Raw genomic sequence first — 21,711 nt, forward strand, 5'->3', positions numbered from 1 at the left:
ATACAGTAGCGGACAAAAGTTTAAGACCATTCTAAAGAAGACGATAACTTTTTTAATATTGTACTATACGATTTGAACTTTTTTGGGAAGCTAGAGCAATTAGTTTACTAAAGGATGTGAAAAGAAAAGAAAAAATACTAAAGTTGAATTTTTAACTTTTTTATGTGGGCCTATATTGAAAATTTTAAAAATATGTTTTGTAGATTTTCGGCAATAAATTGTGAAAATCTGCAATTTTTACCATCTTTAAACGTTTGTAGGTCATTGCAACGTCGACCGATTTTGATGAAATTTTCAGAATATGTTTAATTGACACAGATCTACAAAACGTATTTTTTAAATTTTAAATATAGGTCCACATGAAAAAGTTAAAAATTCAACTTTTAGTATTTTTTCATCAATTCCGATCAATTGCAATTTTTGAAAAAATTTCTTTTCACATCCTTTAGTAAACTAATTGCTCTAGCTTCCCAAAAAAGTTCAAATCGTATAGTACAATATTAAAAAAGTTGTCTTTTTTAGAGCGGTCTTAAACTTTTGTCCGCTACTGTATATACATATATGTACACTATTGCTTAAAAGTATATCCGGACACTTGCGAAATGTGTAATGGGAACGCATAAAAGTTACTTAAGCTACTAAAATCTATATATTTATTACTTTCTTATAGAATATCTAACATTTTAAGTTAAAAAACTACCTACGTGGAAGCTTATCAATATTAGACTAACAATAAGATTAAATACGACATTCGTCGACGTATCCACCGCGATTAGATACGACCGCTTGTATTAATCGTGGCAATCTTTCTATTATCAAGTCAGCCACGCCCACATGGAGCAAAAATCGAGCCCAGCCAGGCGAGCAGGTAACGGGCATTATGCTGGCCGAACGTCGCTCGAAGCTGCTCGATTTTGGGCGGGTATGTACGCACGCATATGCCAGGCAGAAAGACAGGGCACAATTACTGTAGACACAGAACAAAACTATGGAAGGAATATTTGGATATATTATTAGAAAAATAGGATATTATTCCGAAAGGCAGCAGTGGCCAATCGATATGAAATTTGGAGCATGTTATGAAGAAAGGACCCTAAATATAAAATTTTAACTTCGGGAACTTATTAGTGTTCGAGATATTTGCGAAAAACTGCAGCTTCTACTACATTGAATTTCGCCTATACGTGCACGTCCGTATGCGTCAGCATCTTAGACCAGTACTCCCCAACCTTTTTATCGCCGCGGACCGGTCAACGTTTGATAATTTTACCGCGGCCCGCTGAGGGGGGGGGGGGGGGACGTTGATTGTTTATATTTTAGATTGTTTTGATTTAATAATTTTAATTTAATTGTATTTAATGTTCCTTGGGCGGCCCGGTACCATTTGAACCACGGACCGGGGGTTGGGGATTGGGGACCACTGTCTTAGACCATAAGGTCAGTATGATGCAACCGCTCGTCGACCGTTTCTGCAAATATATATCACTACGATCGTCGAACGATCTACATACCGCGTGAACTGTTTGATACATATGATAATGAAGAATGGCTACATATTCGACGACACCAAACACACTCACACAGTGTTTCTGAGAACAAACGGCTAAAAACTAAAAAAATTCCCGAAGTTAAAATTTTATAACTAAAGTCCTTCCTTATCGCTCATAATACCCACCAAGTTTCATCTCGATCGGCCTTTCGGAAGTACAGCCGAAAAATATTACAAATGTTAGCATTCCTATGTACAGATATATACATATATACAGTTGAAAAAAAGTATGTACATACATATGTATATACGTGACGGCAAAGTATCTCGTAGATACACAGAAACGAACGACCCGATCGAACGAAGATGATATTCAACGTATTCAACGGTAGTTTAAAACTCAATCGATCCAAGTATATTTTTCTAATAAATAATGTCTGCGCGACTTTCGATAGACGCTTGTAAATATACACGGACGTATAAAAAAATATGTTCTTGTACATTTGCATCGCTATACGTGACTGCGAGCTTATGGAAATTGTAATAATCTCTTGATCCTTCTTACAAGCACATCGACGAAATTGTGATCTACCGTCGTGTACTCGCTGTGTGCGTCTAACAGTTGCGTTATAAAACTGTCCGTAAAAGTAGAAACGAGACCGTATTTTAGTTCCATTAGTGTCTCCGACGATCCTTTCCACGCGACCATGTCCTCGTCTATACCTCCCGACGACACTGGAAATAAGTCAAGAAAAGTTAGAAAACGCGACCACCGATAAGTACCCGAGAACGGTAACCCTAGACCGATGAGCAGTGCGAGTCGTTTCTAGGCCCCGTATGTTGGCCGATTTTCCTGTATACTGTATATTCAGTATGTATGCTGTGAAATGTGTAGAACGAGGCTGCACAGCCTCCAACAAGTAGAGCGTAGAAACAACTCAGCATCGCCATTCAAGATTCGCTTTCTGCGAGCATTAAAAGCACAAAGCTGTTTACCTTGCATTCGACTGTGTCGGGATATAACTTGAATCATATAAAAGTCCAGGTGACTCCAGAGTATGTATAAAGCGTGTTCTATGATCAGGGAACAGTATTTGATAGTTTTCCGCTTTTCTTTGATCCAGCGATTTAATCGTTGTTCGACTATGACCCGATGGTCCCTCACGCCTAGCTCCGCTTCTTCTTCTTCGGACGTGTACTCTTTTAGTTCGGTGGTACTCATTTCTCCTACCATGGCGACTTTTTTTATAAGAGCATCGATATGCGGTAGTTCGGAGTGCAACAAATTCGTAACGGAAACAAGTTGATCGACGATCGTCCCCAGGCGTACACCACCGGAGGTATTATCTTTGATCTTGTCCTCTCTGCCTCCTGACTTTGGAGTCAGATGCGGTTCGAACAACACGTTCCGTATCTTCTGATCCATTCTGGAGTGCTGCATTTGATTGCGCGTGTACAGCATAATGTTTGCGACGATCTGCACGCAGGACATGTGCTGTTGATTCGCGTCGGTTTCTTCGTAGTTAAAACGAACGGGCGCCGGTTGCAACTGAAATTTACACAACAAAGAGAGCATCAGTCTTTGCAATCGATAGAGATGAGCGCGGAGTTCTCTCATGCCGGTGGTGTCTTCCAATTTCCGGTCGTCGAAATCCGACTTGGCCAGTTCTTCGTCGACCAATCTGTACATGTCGATGTTGGCGGATCTGGATATGACGCCGGTGAGGCAGGCGATCTCCTTCAAGAAAAGAGGATTCGCTTTGGGGAACGCGTTTCGCAGAACCATCTCGATGACGTCCCGATGACTTTGAAGGAACCCGCACACTTGTATGGCGCACGATTGGTTCTCGGTTCCGAGAGTGGTGAGCAGAGCGTCGCAGAGATACAAAGCCGGCAAGAGGATTTGTTGGTACCGTTGGCCGATCGAGGGTATGAACGAGTAGTCGTCCCCTTCGAATCCGATATGCACGTCGGGATGATGATCGAAAACAACCATGCTCGACATGCACGAGAGAATCTTGTTTTCGAGAATGCTCTCGGCGCCGAGTCTGGTGGAGGCCATTCTACAGAACGCTGCCATTTTCGCCTCGTACAGGTAGAGCGGTCGCAACGTTTGCGGCTCCGGCTGTAACATACACCGTAACATATTATCGGATTCGAGAAGGCTGTCTATCATGTGCTTTAGGTATCCCCTGCTGGTCAGATAGAGTATCCAAGCGTTGTCGTAGTCGAGCTCTAAGATTTTGTCGAGACAGGAGAGCGCTAGCATCTTGCAAACGTCGTGGCCGCCGGAACAATTGTGGCACAGAATGTCCATCAGTTTGTTCCCGAAGCTGTTTATCACCTGTATCGTCGCGTATCGGTGGGAACGTTCCTGCACCGGCATTACCCTGTTCACCGTGCTGTCCAGCTGACTAACGTACATCGTGTCTATGATATTGGTGCTCTCCGACTTCTCCAAGCCTACCACGCAGAGGAAATTCAAGAGAGCCGCGTACAGGTGTGTTATCACTTTCTGCGAGGAGGCGCCCGCGTTCAGTATCCACTGCAATATGTGGCTCAGGATGATTTTCATCATCGTTGTGTTCGACGGCGAAGACGGGAACGACTCGTTGTTGTCCGTCTCTGTGATGAAGCTATTCCGCAGATTGACCAGCAACATCAATACCGTGCCGGACACCAGGGTCTTGATCTCGCTGAGCGCCTCGCAAGAAGTCATTTTTTGCAATAGATCATGAGATAGATTCAGCAAGAGATTTTGCTTCTGCGGCGTGGGTAGCTGTTGATTGGTCGCGACGCAGAACAGTATCTCGGTTGTCTGGCACCAGCCTTCGACGAACTTGACGGTCGCGTACGACAGCAGCTTCGTCTGGTTTCTCTTGAAAGCGTGGGTTAAGATTTTCTGCACCTCCTGTTGCATGAGATTCCGTTGAGTCGCAGTCGCGCTGCTTTGTGTTACTGCCAGCTCCTCCGTGATTAGGGAATGTAATTTTTTTATGTCTACGAGGCGCGGACCACCGATCAGTGCAACCGGAACGCTGCAGCGGCCCAGCACCATCTCAATCTGGGACGGATCGAAGAAATCCAAGGACAACGGAGCTTCTAGCTGAAGTTGAAACTCGATGTAGTGCAGCAGATCCATCAGAAGCTTCTGCGACGGTACTATTTGCCCTTTCTCCTGGCCCAAGTCTCCCATCAGACGTTGGACCAGAGAACTTTGTAATCTACCGCCAGCGACTCGTAGCTCGATCGCGGCTAGTTTCAGCAGCCACGACATACAACCCAGCTCGGTTGCGGTGTTCTGGCCCTCGAAAGGCAGCTTGGAGAGATGTCTCTGCACGAAATCCTGATTCGCGCTGGTACGAAGAAATCTCAGTACCGAAACGGAGGTCTTGTTGTTCGCGGCCAGCGTATGCAGAAAGCAGTAACAAGCTTCCGTGATCTTGTCGCGGCCGCGTTCGAGGGACTGCTCTAATATTCCCAATATCGAGTGCAAGCAGGTTCGTGGGGACCCCAAGAAACCCGGTTGCAGCAGCAATGTTTTTCGAATATCCTTCGTAATTTCGAACGCTAGCAGATAGTGACAGAGGTTCGGTGTTGGCCGTGTAATACTCTGCATCAGCAAAAGCAGGATTCTCTCTTTACAGTTACCGGTATATTGTTTCTCGCTCGACTCGATATCATCATCCAGAGCGATGTCTGTGTCCAAACATTCGACGAACCCGTGCCTGATGTTGGTAGCCAAGGCAGGAGTCGCCGTGAACGTCGACAGCAGTTCGGAGTCGGCTCCTGGTTCGTTCGTCACCTCAAGAATCACACCGACAGCGTGGAATGCGTGTTGCGGTAGCCACGAGCTGTACGAGACGTATTTTGCGACGTTTATCATGTAGTCGGGTTTCTTCGATTGCGGGTCCACCTCTAGAAGCAATCTGGATAAACCGGTTAGGAGTTTGTGTATCGATTTTGCGGCTGACAGTTGTGCCATGTAGCTGTGCTGCGTTTTCAGTCCTCTCTCCAATATTTCTAGACAATACAAACTACCGTTCTCGAGGTTCTTCTTGCCCGGGAACCCTTCGTATAAATCAAAGTTAGAGCAACCTTTGTCCAGGATGTACAATATGACGTGAAGAAGTTCCGATTTCGAGTGCAATTGAGTCATAATGTGGTATCCCGGAGCAGAGTTGACCACCGTTGTCTCACCGCTTTGCAACTCCACCTTACATCCGATGAAATCCTCCACTGTCGGCTCATACTGTTTGATGAGCTTCGAGAAAATTTTCAGGCAGCCTTCGGCCACCTCCCACTTCTCTGCCAAATTTTTATACGATCTCGTATGAAACTTGAGGAAAATGGTGTTGATGATGAAATGCAGATATGGATCGAAACCGGGATTTCGATGACCCATTCCCAGCAAACGTGGTATCGGGAAATCGGTCAGGACATCCAGAAGTTCCAGCATCGCTCGTGTCAACGGATACTCGTCTTTCTTCGACTCAATCTCCTCCAACTCGGTCTGAACCCCCCGCGGTTGATAGCTACTGATGGTTGGTATCGTTGATAGTATTTGCGCGGCTTCTAAACTTTGCCACACGGTCGACGAGCTTTCAGGGGATTTTGCTAACGCGGCTAGAGTCCTTATCAGCACTCCTTTCAAAGGAATTGATATGCTACAACTGACCAAACCGATCAAAGATGGTAACACTTTCCACCCTGGATGATCGCATATCGCTATTCTGGACATTTCATCGTTCTTCGCGATTACTTGAACTACCATGAGTACCGCTTCGAGTCCTTTCACTTCGTCCGGGGTGATACCCTTTGGATGATTTCTTTGCCGGTAAACGGTGTCCTGACTAGGAGGCAATTCTTTTCGGAGGTTGATGTAATACTGGCTCAATGATTTGAAAAAGTGATCCCATGAAATCGTTGTCGATCCTGAAGTCCCTAAGAAGAACGTTATTTTCATTAGAGTTCTGCCAAAATACTGTTCAAAGTATAAACAGCGAACAGTGAACACTTTCGCGCTGCGACAAAAACAATTGATTACAATGATTACCATTTGGTTTAAGAAAGTTGAACACTTGTCTTGCAGCTTGCGACGAAGATGCGAGGGACGCTATCATTTTAAGATAAGGTACGAATAGACCGGCTGGCAGTATTTCACCTGCCAGCCGTACGAATTTGAATAGCGCAACTTGTCTGGATGGGAAACGATTCATGTATATAGACGCGGATACGTGCGTCGAGTCGGAATGATGACACCAATAATCCATCACCAAATCTAATTTTAGGGGGTCCTCTTTGTACAACTCCGCCACTGTTAGCATCAAATATTCAAAGTGATTGTCCAAGTTTAATGGCGGCTCGATACCCTCTTGTTGATAGGCTTGTATCAAGCGCATCGATTCGTCCGCTCGACTTCGTAAATCTTTCACGTTTAAAGGCATCAGTAATATAAAATCTGATACAAGAGTATGAAAATAACGAATATAAAATTCTTCCGAGTATATACTCTTGTTCTTGAACAATACTTCAGCCATAAAGTGGAAACATTTGTTAGATAAAGCTGCTTCCAACAATCTTTCGTCTTCATTCGTAATGTTCAACGGCTGCGAATTAATTATAGTTTTAATCGTTGTTAAGGCAACAGCGAAAGCAAATTGTATCACCCCTCGAAGTCCAGCGCTTTCCCAAGTAATAGTCGTAGATAGTAATTTCTCGCTAAATTCTTCGCGCGCAAGGCTATCCGAGATCAACGGCATCGAATTTAGTAGTTCTGAAACAAACGCATATCTTAAAATTCTAATCTATAAATACGATACTAAATATCAAACTATTTGTCGTACCTTCGCCGTTTTCGCGGATATGTAACGAACTAAAATTGATAGCATTCAACACGCTCATTATAAGGGCGAGAGTAACTTTATCTAGCCCGTCTTCGCGTGCTTCCGATTCTATGGGTCTTGTTTGTAATAATGACAACAAGCCGAGTAAAATTTCATTTGGCAGTGAGGATTGAGCAGACCACAAATACAAAATATCAGCCAAGTCTTGCCTAGAATCATTGTAAAGCTTCATAACCATGTAGCGATGTTTCGATCCTCCTAATGCACGATTTTTTTCCAACAACTCTTGTTCCTGTCAAGTATATAATACGAGTTTCAGATTAGAGAAAGAACGAATATGGAAAATTTGGGATAGCCACCTTTACAGGATCCATTTGTTTCAACAAGGATAAAATTCCCTGCAACAAGTTGTCCTTCTCCAATTTGTCCGTATATTCTGTGATGTGTCTCAAGAGGGCTATGGGTGCATCGATTTTCCAACTGTGACCCATTCTAGCTTGTACAAGCATTCTTAGAGTCGATGTAAGAGCTTTCTTCCCATCGTAGTACAATAAAATCGCTGTTAATCCTCGAGGTAAACCAGGATGGTCAGGCATTTGTAACTGCGCTGTGCATAGAAGGTCTAAGGCAGCCAGTTCGTTAAGATTATACATGTCCGATATAATCAGAGTTTCATCCACCAGCTCTTTCGGCAACAACTGAAATCCCAAGTCGGGAAGCGTGATTCCTTCTGTTGCTCCTTTCTTTATTTCTTCCCGATTGTTTGCATTCTGAGGCTGCAACCAGACAAAATATAAAATGTATAACAGAAACGCTTGTGTTTATATAGTATATATGGTGTATATAGTATACTCGCGTACAGGATTCTTCAAGAGCGTAAGAAAATTCTGCCTATGATTTCGTAGAGCTTCCGTAAATTCATGATATTGAAGATCATGATTGGTCGAAGAAGACGTGATGTATCGTTCTACGAGACTCTGTAATTCCTTGTACGGAGTCCACATATCCGCCGTTGATATTTTCTCTGCAACACGTTCATCATCGGTTACAATTCAAATTGAAAATTCGGTAGAAACGATAGAAATGCATCGGGCTATGCGGCATGTTAAAAGGGTTAGATTTTTCAATCGATATTCTGTGCGTAAGTATTTATGTAAATAAAGAATTACCTTCGGACATCTTGTTCTAATCGCGGGAACGTTACTAGTAAGTCACGAAATGCTCGCGTAAAACTGTTGTATTTAAACGTAATGTGATTAAACAAATATCGTGCAACATAATACAAACACCGGTTCTCTCATGCTTCCAATGTTCCAGTTTCAACCAACGGTCAACGGTCCTCTGCAGTCCTCTGGCGCCCAGTGATGAAATTATGAGATATGGCGCCTTTTTTTCGCGCATGCGCAAAAAATACAGTGTATGCGCATTATGCGTGCAACGGAATGGATAATATAAACCCGGCTTAGGTGCAGGATATGCATGGACACAGTGTTACAAGATAACAGAGTATCTGATGCCCACAAGTTACGTCAAAAGATAATTCAAGATGGTGGATAGCGATACAAAAGCACGGACTACAAAAGCGAGGTATACAAGTATATTTATGCATTATTTCCGATTATTTCATAAACATTTGGCAAAATGGTGCAAACTTGTTGCATAAAGAATTGTAAGGAACCACAAAACCGAGATACAAATTCATTTATCTTTTCACAAGTACCCAGTCAGCCAGGCCTGCCTCAAGCAGAAATCGAGCCCATTTGCCGCCCAGAATCTAGGATCGAGCAGCCAGCATTGTGCCCGAGCAGCTTCTGCCGGTGCTGGGCCGGGCAGATTACCGATCTTTCTGTCGGCAGAAAGCGTTGCCTAAACGCGCGTAGATACCCGTCCAAAATCGAGCATTTTGCTAACTGGGTAAGTATTTTATACTTACTTAATATCGCATATACATATACACTACCGCTCAAAAGTATCCGCGTACACTTGCGAAATGTGTAATAGCAATGCATAAAAGTTACTTAAACATCTTAAGCGACTAAAATCGATCTTTATTACTTTCTTATGGAATATCTAACGTTTCAAGTTAAAAACTATACCTATGTGGAATCTTACCAATATTAGGCTAACATTAAATACGAGATTCGTCGACGTATCCACCGCGATTAGATATTACCGCCTGCATTAATCGCTGCAATCTTTCTATTAGTTTTGTTATTATATTAGTATTTTATTATTAGTATTTGCATAGAAAAATTCTCTGAATTCGCTCTGCATCTTAGAAATGAAACAAAGTGAAACTTGAAATCCTTTCAAGCACCGAGATGACCGTTCCACTAGATTTCGTATTTGTGGAGAGAATTTATATATTATTGTGTACATATAATTATTATACATATAATTTGTACATAAAAATAAATTCTATTGTGCTATGATACCACTGAATAGATTTGCTCTCCGACTTTAGTTTAATGTTCAAAGTTCAAACATTCTACCAGCATCTATATAATTGCAGAGAAGGGTACATATATGTATTAGGTTGGCAAGAAAATAATTTCGGTGAAATGATGTGATGACCTGAAATCGCACTTGGATCAGTTTTTTGCCGATAAAGACCTGAAATTTTATGAGCGCGGAATTGTGAAGCTACCAGTAAATGGTAAAAGATCATCGAACAAAATGGAAAATATAAAATTGAATAACGTATAACCTTCTCAAAATTAGTACAGTTCATGTTTTTTTACGACGTTGACAGAATTAGTTTTCTAGCTAATGGGTAAATATAATTTTTTGAAATTGTTATTGGTCGCAGTTGCGAAGGAAAAAGTAAAGTAATAAAAATTTAAAACATATGTATTTTGTAAATCTAAGTAAGTTACATACATGTACAAAGTTACATTGAAATCGGTAGACGGATAAAAAAGTTATGCATAGAAACGATACAAAGAAACGGATTCTCAACGTTGCTCAAGTCCTCGGTGACGTCCCTGTTTGCTCGAAGAACATATGTTCCTGAAATTGAATCGAATAGGAGACGAATATCGAACACGAACCGAGAAGAGACAAGTTTTGACCGTTATGAAACTCGTACGCGAGTACGAAATGATTAAATACACATAAGTATACAGTGCCGCTCAAAAGTATATTTAGACACTTCCTTCTTATATGCAGTTAGGAGCAAAACTGATCACACACAATTTAAATCAGAATAATCTTTTCTAGTTTAACAAATGACGTCTAAAAAATATATTGAAAAAATGCATTTGGTCGGAATTGTGAAAAACAGTAGTCAAAATTGATTTTTACGAATTTTCAGCTGGGCCAATAACGAGAATTTAAAAGATGTGTTTGGTCAACTTGTATAAATTATATACGCTCCGAAAATTTCATTGGAATTGGTTAATTGGTTTAAAGTTATAAACGATTAAAAGTGGTAAAAAGGCAGAAAATCTTGAAAAATTGCAATTTTTACCACTTTTGATCGTTTATAACTCGTAAACCAATTCACCAATTTCAATGAAATTTCCGGAGCGTATATAATTTATACTAGTTGACCAAACACATGTTTTAAATTTTCGTTATTGACCCAGCTGAAATAAAAAAAAGTGGTAAAAATTGCAATTTTTCAAGATTTTCTGCCTTTTTACCACTTTGAATCGTTTATTGGAGTGACTAAGGTACCCCATTTTAGCCCAACTCTGTACTTTACTGACGCTAAAATCGTCGCGCATGCGCGAAAAAGGAGCTAACATTTATACGGTAACATAAAAAGAATACATTACATACATGTTCGTAATAGACTTTAGCAATAAATATTGTTTGATAATAAAAATATACATTACATATCACTCTCATGAACACGGTAAGAACACGCAGGATCGCCGCGTGGGTAAGAGGCGCCCGTGTGCGAAAGAAATTTAGCGCCCTTTTCCGAGCATGATAATAAAATACAATGAATGACCTTTTTTTTCTTTTTTATCAACAAACGAGTTGCTAGCTTCTAGAATCTACAATCTCGTTGCACTGTAACATTCGTTACTTCTGCTATTAGGCTTTGTGCTGCACAGACAGCGACGGGCGCCCTTCCCGTTCATGTTTTAGCACCCCTTCGACGAAGCGCCCGTGTGCGGCGCACAACCTGCACAACCGCACGCGGCGGTCCTGAGAACACGGTAAGTGTCCACATACTTTTGAACGGCAGTGTATGTATACATAGCAGTGGCGCACCCAGGGGGAGAGCCAGGGGGCCAAATCCCCCTCCAAGAAAAAAATGTTTAGCTTCCAAAATTAAAATCGCGGAATCGCCCTGGCTACCGTCGACAGATATTTTGGCTAAACAAAAAAGAAAAAGGTCATCACGCAAAACCTAGGGCTGGGTTCAACTCGCCCCCTTTTCCCAAGATTACATTCTGGGTGCGCCACTGATACATAGCACATACGCGTATGTATAGATGTATACATGGATAAAAGAAAAGATGTACGAACGCGTTGAATGTTTAGTATTTACCAATAGGAAAGCAGCGCCGAGGAGTAGGCTTTTCAACTTGATATCTGTGTTTTCCGGAAACGTGACAAGCAAAATATAATCGTGCAGCGTACTATCCCATTGATGCATCAAAGTTGCAATTTGCTGGGTGCCGTCGTTCGTGATCACCTGTAACAACGTCTAGGTTTAGATTTAGCTTTGAACCGCTGCGCTGGGCTATTGCACCAGTACGTTGAGAGTATTATCGATAAGATACTAAACAGGAAGTAATCGAAAGCGAAAGACGCTCGTAGTATAGAAATCGCAGCGTGCAAAATCCGTTGGGCATTCTCGAACTTTTTGGAAAAGTTATTCGTACAAATGAAAATAGCTTGTTACTTGGAATTGCGCTTCTTTGTACATGCAGCAGCCGCACACGTTCGGCCCAACGACACTGCAAAGTGGGCTGTGCGCATCGTCGTAGACCGTAAAATTGGCTCCCATTAAACTGAAATTTTCCTCCACCGTCCCCAGAAGACCCGTGTTCTCCACGGTAATTTTCTGCGACAAGTCAAATTTCAAATCCGAGTTCTAAGTAGAAACGAGAACAAAGTGGTAAGATTCTAAACTTACGTGCGACTTGCCCAATGCGTGCGTCCATCCAGTGTTTATTCTCGTGACGAACGCTAGCATGCCGCATTTGTCCAAAACGCTGAACTCAATGTTACCGCGGCCTCGGATTAAATTCAAACAGCTGAACCGATTCGATCCGATTTCTGAATTTGCTTGCACAGCCAGGAACATCGTTTCCCCTCTCGGAACTTTGACTCTGTATTGAGTACCTCTTTCCGGTCTACCCAACACTGTTGACATAATAATACTTTTTGATGAACTGGTCGCAACGAACGAGCAATAGTTATCTTTTTTGTCCTGCAGCTGTTTAGCAGAGTAGCAGATTCGATTACATTTCAAATATACAAACGTGTGCTCAAGTCGACGACCTGTTGAACCTGCAGTTGATCCACGTTACCCAGGAAATGAGTGCCCGACAGTGCGCTGATTGTCAGTTGAGATCTCGGTATCGATACCCAATCTAACGAGCTGGTGGGGATCGGTCTTCTCGACTGTCGGACTTGGCCTGTTCAAAAGATTCTATTGGACACGGGATCAACAAAACTCGTCGCCTAAACGTTAAGGGCGTAGACTCGTTTCCAGGATTGTAAGGGTGCGGAATGCGCCTTCTCATTTCTCGATAATACAAAGATGGACGAAAGTCCTATTTTTACGTTTATGCAAATTACTCCTCGTAAACTTAAAGATAGGACTTTTGTGGGCGATTGCGGCCTAGATGGATCTTTTATCTAGCGCCTTTGACTACTGAAATATCCCATCTTTGCATCATCGAAAAATGAGAAGACGCACCCCGCACCCTTTAACAGTTAACATCAACTTTTTGTAAGATTGTGACAATGAGTCGGGTATGTCGAAAAGAAGGACTTTTGAGGCAAACAATGGCCTAGATTGATCTTTCATGTAGCGATTTTGACTACTAAAAAACCTCGTCCTTGCATTATCGAGAAATCAGAAGTTGAATCCCGGACCCTTGCAAACCTCGCGTACGTATACATGGTCTAGCGGTGTGTGAGAGTACCCTAGCGGTGTTTGGAAAGGAATTGCAACTACCAGTTACAATTACTTGTAATTGCAACTAACAATTACAATTACTTGTAATTACATTAAAATTACTTGGGAATTGCAGAAATAAAATTACATGTAATTGTAATTGGAATTGCAATTACTTTCGCTCAATCAGTAATTGTGAAAGAAGTAATTGCAATTACTTAACACAATTACAATAATTGTAATTGAGTCTAACAATTACTTCAATGTAATTGTTCTTTTAAATCACTAATTTTTATGTTTTGGACCATTTCACCGTTTTCTTATTGTAATTATAGTCCACTTTTGCACATGTAATTGAAGATATAATTAATTACTCATGTAATTAATTCCTGCCCAACTCTGGTTACGGTCCCAAAGTCTCAAAGTTCTATCCAAGGAACTACCCCTGGCTGAGTGTAGGCCGAAGGCCCGTGCCCAGATCACATACGCGAGTATTTATTAATATTAACACATTACCGACCGGTGATTATTGCATAATTTTCAAAAATCTTTGGTGCATGGCTAAACACTTTTAATAGAACCTTCAATAGCAACAGCAATTTTCAACAACAAGTAGGGATGGGATCAAGTTCAATATGTACTCATGAATCCGAGTCAATTTCAATAACAAAGTTTCGTTTCATGGGTTTCGATTACCACTTAAAAGCAATAATGTTTCAATGATTATATTTGAAAAGTATTCATTTTATACAAAGTGATAGCGAACCTTGGAATGAGTTCTTCCAAGTTTCGAAAAGAGACTTATAAGCACTTCGATGTTGAAAGGAATCGAATCTTTCATAAGTAGTTCTCGAATCTTGGAAACCAGAACTGCATGTAGTGGGTAGTACTTATAGAGAGGGTAGTAGTTATAGATAAGTACGAAGTACTTATAGAGAGTTCGAATTCAATCAATCAGAGTTCGAACCTGTTTGCGAGATACTTGATCCCATCCCTACTAACAAGTCACCCTCAATAACGTCTGATAGTTTCATTTAAGTTTGCAATGTGAAAGGAAATTTCTACGCTTTCTTTTGGTACAGCGCAATTATCGAAAATCCTATTAATAGGCTTCCGGTAGGTAAAGTGTTAAGAAAAGTAGTACATACGCCAGCTACGACACGATTGTAGTATATTGTACACCTCTTGAATGTTTCCTTTTTCTCTTATTTTAAGTTTTACTTTTTCACTTTTTCCAGATTGTTGACAATAATTATACAAAATCTCCTGATTTACCGTGTGGCTGCGCCTCGATAACGCGCGATGCCGGAGCAAAGGGAGGTTCATACGGTGTCTCCTGCATTTCTATCGTTTCGTTAGCCACGACGTCCTCTGCAAAAAGCTAGCATTATCCTTCTAAGGAACAGAAACATCGAATAGAAACGTTTGTTACATCTCTATATCGTTGCATCGTTACCTGATCGTGATGTCGTGCGATTAAGGCCACTGACTTCCACGTCTTCCTGAACCATAGTAATTCGCGTCGTTGCCCGTGTCAATCGTTTGCACCATAACTTCCTCAGCGTTCGATTTTACGCCGCACCGGAGAACCTTGTCGAATTAATTAATTTTAATAACCCCGTCGAGCGATCACGATACACGAGTACGAGTACACGGGTCGATTAACCGCCAAGCGTGAATATCGATAAGTTCTAGCGAGACGAGAAAGGACAGGGTGCCGAGTTGGATCGCGTCAGGTTTTGGGGTTTACGAAGTATCCTTCGCGGTGGAAAGCACAACTCGACGGAATCCGTCTCTTGGAAAATCTAGATTTTCCCAAGGTTCGCGCCCCCCCGTTCGTACCGTCGCGCGTCGGGCGTCGCGAGATGTTTCGAATACTGATACTGGTCATCGAAGCTCGATCATCGTCTCCGTTGCTATCGTTATCGGCGATAATTTGGCTAGGCTTATCGCGATACGATCGATAAGCCGAAATGTCCTTTGTTCTGCTATCGAACGCGCTCTTTCATCGACTTCGATGGGAGACAACTCTGTGCAAAACCCGCGGACAATTCAACATTGCGCGGCGTATCGATAAACACAACCTTCGGATACATGTATATGTGTGTATGCATCGCGTGTCCATCGGCCGTCACGCCGGTACTGTACAGGGGGTTTCAAAATTATATTTCGTGACCATTCTGCAGCTCTGGATCGGTGGTGATCTGTTGCAAGAATGTACCGCAAAATTGACCTTGACACTAGGATTACGGAGCTCCAGAAATAACTACTTCATAACAAGAATATATCTATCCAAATTTTTGGCCATTTTCCCAATAGTATATACCCTAAGGAATGGTGATTAATTCCTCAGGGAAGCATCTTTACAATCTTAGTAATCGCAAATTGAGGATAGTAGAACCCGTCATTTTGACGGGTCCCGCAAACCCAGTGTTATCATTGAATCTCAAGGTCGAAATTGTTCTTTATTGTATCGTATACTACTGTATTGTACTCAAAGGAACAATGTGTTAACCGCTCTCTTAGAAAACGACCTTAAAGTTTCGCAAACTATTTCATTTCATATGTCTACAGGGTATCCCAAGATGGTGTAAACCGTGGAGGGGATGATTCTACGACAGACTCTAGAAAATACATTTTTTCATTTGACGCGTTGTTTTCGAGAAAATTGATAATCCGTCAAGTTTGCGTAGCCTTAAGAAGTAGAATGAGTCGGTCATGAACAGACGCGTCAGAGCACGCGTGTTCGCCGAATGTACAAATTCGAAAAGGAGGAGACAAATGAAACATATTTGTTCTATATTTGGCAGAGGACTGTGACGGGGTGTAGAGAGAATAAATATAAGTATAGAAACGATAGAGTACAAGATAAAAGAGTGGGGGAAATGGTAGACTGGCTTAGGAGTATCGAGAAGAAAAAGGAAAGAAATAAACAAAAGGAGGGAGGGAGATGCAATATTAGACGTAAGGCATTAGGATAGATTAACATCGATTATACAGGGTGAACATTATAAAGCGTTACAGACGAATATCTCCAAAAGTATTGATCATACGCAAAAATGTTTGAGATGAAAGTTGTTCAGTACCGAGGGGGATATCGTGTGGTGGGATTTTTATTTTGCCCAATGGACACTCCAAGGTGAGGAGAAAGGCGTAAAAAATCAAATAAAAACATTGAAAAAGGATTCCTCTCTTTAATTGAATAATTCTGAGAACATGTGTGTGTTATTGCGGATTATCTAATACTTTAAACTTTAAATGCAATAAATCAATCATTGTACAATACAATTTCTACATAAAGATATTGTTTGTCATTATATCGTATAATTATACTGGGTGCCTCTTCCTTTTGCACAGTAGTGCATAATTTTGAAACCCCCTGTACATACAAACGGCATACATAAGGCGGTACGATTAGCGATCCTGTACTCTGTACCATGTATTTACATATCTGGCAGCCTGTACACGGTAGAAGTCGGTAAAAATCGGTGAAAGGTGATCGATAGAAAACCAACGAAATTCTTTCTATTCTTGGACAAACGGAGATATGGTCGTACACCCTCATGTTTAGTTTTGTAGAAGATTCTTGTTCTGTATACTCCATTTATGTTTACACCTAACGTTGTAATAAATCTCTTCTGAGATTTTCTCAATTAAAAAAAAAAAAAGAACATGACAACACTGCGTTAATAAGAGATGCCAGAACTTTGAAGCGATCGTCGTTCGCGGCATGCATCCGAAATGGTCGAATTTCCTCCATTCCTCCATTCGTTTAAATTAAATGGAAGCGACACGACGCAACAGGACGGGACGCGACCCGAAGCGACGCAACGCGTCGTTCAATAGCCGTGCGGGAGATGATGAAATTAATTTTCAAATGAAAGAAGATCTTTTCGGAACTTTCGCGCACGCTCAACCGCAAATATTCATTGCTAATCTTGGACCACCGCAGTAGCGAATCTGGATTTCTGGAAAAATGGGTTCCACGGAAATGCTTTCGCTGCGAATTTGCGAAGCGGTACATATTTCATACGACGTAGAAATTGTAATGAAAAAAATAATTAAACCGACTTCGAAGAAATGCACTAAAAAGTATGAAATAATTTCCATTTAATTTATGTGAATACACACGAACTTAAATACAATACAATCTTTTCGGAGGCGTAGCAAAAATTAAAAATTTTCCAAATGACAGATGTTGCTGATTATGATTTCATTGGAATATGATGGACTTGGAAATCAGTAGGTGGGAAGAGAAGATACATTAATATGTGAAAGCATGTAGAAGAATTTAAGGATTTTCATAATTTCCAGTGTCGAAAATTTTCAATTTTGCGCCGCCTGCGAAAAGATTGTATTTTATTTAAGTTCGTGTGTATTCACATAAATTAAATGGGAATCATTTCGTACTTTATAGTGCATTTTTTCGAAGTCGGTCTAATCTTTTTTTTACGAGCAGAATTTGTAGAACACCATAGGCTGGTTTTTCGGTCTTATTGGTTATTTGCAATAAAAACTGCAAAGAATGAAAAAATGCAAAATTTGTTTTCAAGGGACCAATCGGGAGACATACCCTACAAAATGCAGAAGGTTTCGTCCTGATTGGTCCATCCATCTCGTAGTAATCGGTGAAATAATTCATTTTTCGCAAATAAAATCGTAAGGAATAAGAAAATGCAAAATTTATTTTCACGGGACCACCCCGGGGACATACTCTACAAGATTTCGTTCCGATTGGTCCATCCATCTCGGCGTAATCGGTGAACATACATAGGAAAAAAAGGCACATACAGATCGAATTGAGTAACCTCTTTTTTCAAAGTCGGTTAAAAATAAATACGTGTTTGATAATCGACTATGCATTCGAGGAAGGACCGTTCCAAGGGTTTTACCAGCAGTTCTATGATTAGTTTCTCCGACGAGAATGGGGTGGCAGAGAAGAGGAAGGAGCATCGTCGCTAAGTTGAATAGAAATGCAAACTACTCGGTGCTTTTATCCTTTTCGCGTGGAATCAAACTTTGACATCGTCTTTCATTATTTGGGGCAAAACTCTGGCTCAACGATCGGGTCAACCAATAATCGGCCGGTTCGCCACGGAATGCGAACCACGCCGCGCGTCCATAATATTCCGATCGATGTATTTTCTCGCAGCCAGCAGGCACACCCCACACACCTTAACTTGTTGCTGCCGAGCTAGCATGTTCCATGCGCGTATCTATCGATCCTTTCGGCCGCTATATAAAAGCTCGCCGCATGGTTAGACAGGGAAGACCGAGAAGTCATCTGTTATCCTGTACAGCTCCGCTCCGCCGATCCAGACCAGATCGTGTACAACGCAAAAAGACAACAAAGAGAGCAACGAACGAACGAACGAACAAGTGCTCGTGTTTCACGCGAATGTGTAATTAGTACCAAGTAAGTCGAACCCTTCCGAGCCATTTCTACATCGATTCCGTTCCCGCACGAGCCGTATCTCTGTTTCATTCCGTACGGCTGAATACAAAATACAAACCTGTTCGACAACGTTCTACCACCGTTTCACGGAAGAGAGAAAAGAGCAGCGGCGACACCCCTGTTCGATCGAAATTAATTGCGCCACGGATACGCGGAATTACGGTTTCGAGATAGCCGATGAATATCGTTCGACCCTGTGTCCCTGTGCCCTGTACCACTGTGTCAGTCGACCATCTGTTAGCTAACGGATACCCGAATTCGAGCATATGGATGAACAGAACGTTTCCGATCTGGATTGAGCGACCGCGCTAGATCCAACGTGAACGATCTATTTCCGATAGCCTATTTCGATATTTTCGATCGTAATCGTTACTTTGTTCGCGATATCGTACAGCGAAGCATGTATCCGAAACATGCATTCGAAGACTCAGAATTACCTGTTATCGATCGTGATGGATTGTCGTTCGCATTTATTATCGCGTACGTTCTGTGCGACTGATGTAATTTTTTGGTTCTATCGCTGAACGGATCGAAGCAGAAATTTTATTTATCATTGCCTATTCAAATCTTCGGTTTATCGATCCGTGGACGTTTCTTTTAATTGGAAATTCTAATCGACTTAAAGCAGATTGCATGGGGCCGATAAGAGATAACGCGCGCTACTCGTTGCGTTGCGTCGAGGACGACAGGGACGCGGGGTTGAACGAGATCGATTCTTCGAGAATTAATGAGCTGTTTACTGTTTCCTCGCCAGGTAGAATGCCACGTCGAGAATGGCTCCTAATCATTTTGACCGCTGGGATGGCGATCGCGGTGGCGGCGATTGTGCCCGTGCCCCATCAGAATATGCAGGAGTCGATGTCGTTGACTGGCGCTCTGAACGCCATTTCTAGGAAACAGAGATCGTTGGACACATCTCCACAAAACTACGACTACAACTATCACGCTGCCCACCCGGATCGAGACCGGAAGATCAATAAAGAACGACAAGCTGAAAGGGAAATCGATGGGGAGAATGAACAGCTTGAATTTCTACCAAACGGTGCGGTGGACTTTACAAGTTGCTCGTTTCTAGGATTGCAAGGGTGCGGGATGCGCCTTCTTATTTCTCGATAACGCAAAGATGGGGTTTCTCAATAGTCAAAAGTCCTATTGTTACGTTTACGAGGCGTAATTTGCATTATTCGGAAGCATAAAGCTGCGCATGTACACGACCGCTCAAAAGTATGTGGACACTTGTTCAATTCTCCTCCTGGAAGAATAAAAATCTTCTTTAACAATCTGCTTTATACAGTATTGGAGAATTTAGACCGCAAATATTTTGCATTTATAACAGAAATTACTATTTACTGCATAATTACACATTTCTCTAGGGATTGGACCTAAAATATACAGGGTGACTAAAAATTCCTTCAACATCCGGAACTAAGTACATTTGAAGCAACATTTTCCTTTGCAAAAATTGCTTCCGACGCTTTGTTCAGGAGTTATTAACGAAAAACCACGGACCAATCAGAGCGCGACCAAGACGCGTGTTGGTATAATCAGCCCGGCGCGGCGCGGCGCGCCAACTATTAATTTGTCCGATCTCAGACTGATCTCTTTCCTAGCGTTTTTGACTACTGAAAAATCCCATCTTTGCATTATCGAGAAATGAGAAGGCGCATCCTTGCAATCCTGGAAAAAGGAGCCTACCCTCTTAAGCAACGTTACGCGTTTCTTGCAGTGGTTGGTCAGCTCGAAACGTCGGAGAACGGTTTCCAAGATCGGAACGACAAGATGCGCGAGAGAGCGTTGATAGACTATTTGGAGAGCGTTCTGCAACAGGTACATCTGTACAATCGTGATTTGTGTCGTTTCGTTTCGGTTACCGATAATCATTCATATTTTACGCGGCACTGCATATAATATTCCATACTCTTTTCAGGAAGAACCGATCATTTCCCAGTTTCGAGAACGCGAGAGAGGCGACGGTCGCAAGCGAACCGGCGACTCCGATCGCATCAATATCGGCAATAAACAGCTAGCGAAACTGTTCCTCGAAGAACAGAACGAATCGCCGTATGGCATCGGGGACGAGAACGAGGACGGGGATGGAAACGGGGAAGAAAACGAAAACGGAAATGGAGATGGGAACGGGGAAGGATACACGAATGATCGTGAAATGCTCTACGATCGATACATGATCAATCGTGGGAGCAATAAAGATTTCGAGTCAGTCAATCAGTTGCTTCCTCCTCGGTATACACTATTGCATTTATTATATTTACAATTAGTAATTAGTATTTACGGTAGCCTGTGTCAGGGTGGCGCTTGACAGCGGGCAACCTGTCCGTCCAGATGGCTCAGCGATAAGCGGGTTGCTCGCTGTTCGTTACATGCAGTAATGTCCGACTGTAAATCTTGCTGAAAGCATATGTCGCTACACTGTCCACTCCACTGGGGGGCATACCCCGCGAGGGGCCAAGAAGCTCAAACTGCTGCGGTCTGTCAGTGAAGTACTAATCCAATTACAAAACTTCTTTATTTTTCATGATTTTTTTATGGGACTTTGATCAACATGTTAGTGGCATTCCTGTTATAAAAATGATACCAAATGCGATGTAATTCCGATGATATTTACTTGTGTAATGAATAGACTGCGGATCTTTACACATTTATAGCAAAATTGGTTATATGAGTCAAAATTGTTGAAAAATTTTTAAAAATTGAAGATGTCAATATATGACTTCTACTCTCTTAAAATCATTAAGGGAAGAAGTAACGCTCAATTTAGTTTCTATTTCTTGCAATCGATGGAGACAATTTTTATTTTGCATAAAGATCCGAAATCTAG

The 21,711-nt window shown here is 41.8% G+C and overlaps 3 protein-coding genes across 7 annotated transcripts in view; 1 reads left to right on the forward strand and 2 right to left on the reverse strand.

Annotated features, from left to right (window-relative positions):
* The window catches only part of LOC143214153 (uncharacterized), a 37,857-nt gene that overhangs the window by 13,295 nt on the left and 2,851 nt on the right, over positions 1-21,711 (forward strand). The window contains exons 2-6 of one of the 2 annotated variants that reach the window (XM_076434847.1): positions 8,653-8,922; positions 9,053-9,249; positions 19,630-19,917; positions 20,602-20,702; positions 20,803-21,116. In XM_076434847.1, the coding sequence (XP_076290962.1) occupies positions 19,635-19,917; positions 20,602-20,702; positions 20,803-21,116 (698 nt within the window). In that variant the 5' untranslated portion in view covers positions 8,653-8,922; positions 9,053-9,249; positions 19,630-19,634. Of the gene's footprint in view, positions 1-8,652; positions 8,923-9,052; positions 9,250-18,665; positions 18,837-19,629; positions 19,918-20,601; positions 20,703-20,802; positions 21,117-21,711 lie in introns of those variants that run through there. The other variant, XM_076434846.1, reaches the window with a different exon arrangement.
* Positions 107-8,716, reverse strand: LOC143214147 (nuclear pore complex protein Nup205-like). 2 transcript variants are annotated; one of them, XM_076434830.1, is made up of 7 exons: positions 8,505-8,716; positions 8,196-8,359; positions 7,695-8,111; positions 7,336-7,627; positions 6,546-7,265; positions 2,486-6,424; positions 107-2,224 (listed from the first exon to the last, which is right to left on the reverse strand). In XM_076434830.1, exons 1-7 carry the CDS (start codon positions 8,512-8,514, stop codon positions 2,019-2,021), a joined length of 5,748 nt encoding a protein of 1,915 aa, XP_076290945.1. In that variant the 5' UTR covers positions 8,515-8,716; the 3' UTR covers positions 107-2,018. The 2 variants fall into 2 exon arrangements, with proteins under 2 accessions (XP_076290945.1, XP_076290944.1); XM_076434829.1 differs by having other exon boundaries at positions 2,486-6,433.
* On the reverse strand, positions 10,168-20,854 carry LOC143214163 (phospholipid scramblase family member 5). Of its 3 annotated transcripts, XM_076434869.1 has the most exons (7): positions 14,877-20,854; positions 14,696-14,791; positions 12,780-12,935; positions 12,431-12,660; positions 12,197-12,358; positions 11,840-11,986; positions 10,168-10,344 (listed from the first exon to the last, which is right to left on the reverse strand). In XM_076434869.1, the coding sequence occupies exons 1-7, from the start codon at positions 14,929-14,931 to the stop codon at positions 10,300-10,302; spliced, it is 891 nt and encodes a 296-aa protein (XP_076290984.1). In that variant the 5' UTR covers positions 14,932-20,854; the 3' UTR covers positions 10,168-10,299. The 3 variants fall into 3 exon arrangements, with proteins under 3 accessions (XP_076290984.1, XP_076290985.1, XP_076290983.1); XM_076434870.1 differs by lacking the exon at positions 10,168-10,344 and having other exon boundaries at positions 10,893-11,986; positions 14,696-14,815; XM_076434868.1 differs by lacking the exon at positions 10,168-10,344 and having other exon boundaries at positions 10,896-11,986.

The sequence above is a fragment of the Lasioglossum baleicum genome, chromosome 12 (genome assembly GCF_051020765.1).
Source record: "Lasioglossum baleicum chromosome 12, iyLasBale1, whole genome shotgun sequence".
Taxonomy (NCBI): Eukaryota; Metazoa; Arthropoda; class Insecta; order Hymenoptera; family Halictidae; genus Lasioglossum; species Lasioglossum baleicum.

Excerpts from the sequence above, each read along its gene's own strand:
- LOC143214147 (XM_076434829.1), bottom strand. Across the intron at positions 8,112-8,195 it reads TTACGCTCTTGAAGAATCCT|CCTCAGAATGCAAACAATCG; the intron begins GTACGCGAGTAT and ends GTCTGGTTGCAG. Across the intron at positions 6,434-6,545 it reads CAACTTTCTTAAACCAAATG|GGACTTCAGGATCGACAACG; the intron begins GTAATCATTGTA and ends CGTTCTTCTTAG.
- LOC143214163 (XM_076434868.1), bottom strand. The coding sequence starts at position 14,931 with ATGGTTCAGGAAGACGTGGAAGTCAGTGGCCTTAATCGCACGACATCA. Across the intron at positions 12,359-12,430 it reads ACGCATTGGGCAAGTCGCAC|AAAATTACCGTGGAGAACAC; the intron begins GTAAGTTTAGAA and ends GACTTGTCGCAG. Across the intron at positions 11,987-12,196 it reads ACAAAGAAGCGCAATTCCAA|GTGATCACGAACGACGGCAC; the intron begins GTAACAAGCTAT and ends ACGTTGTTACAG.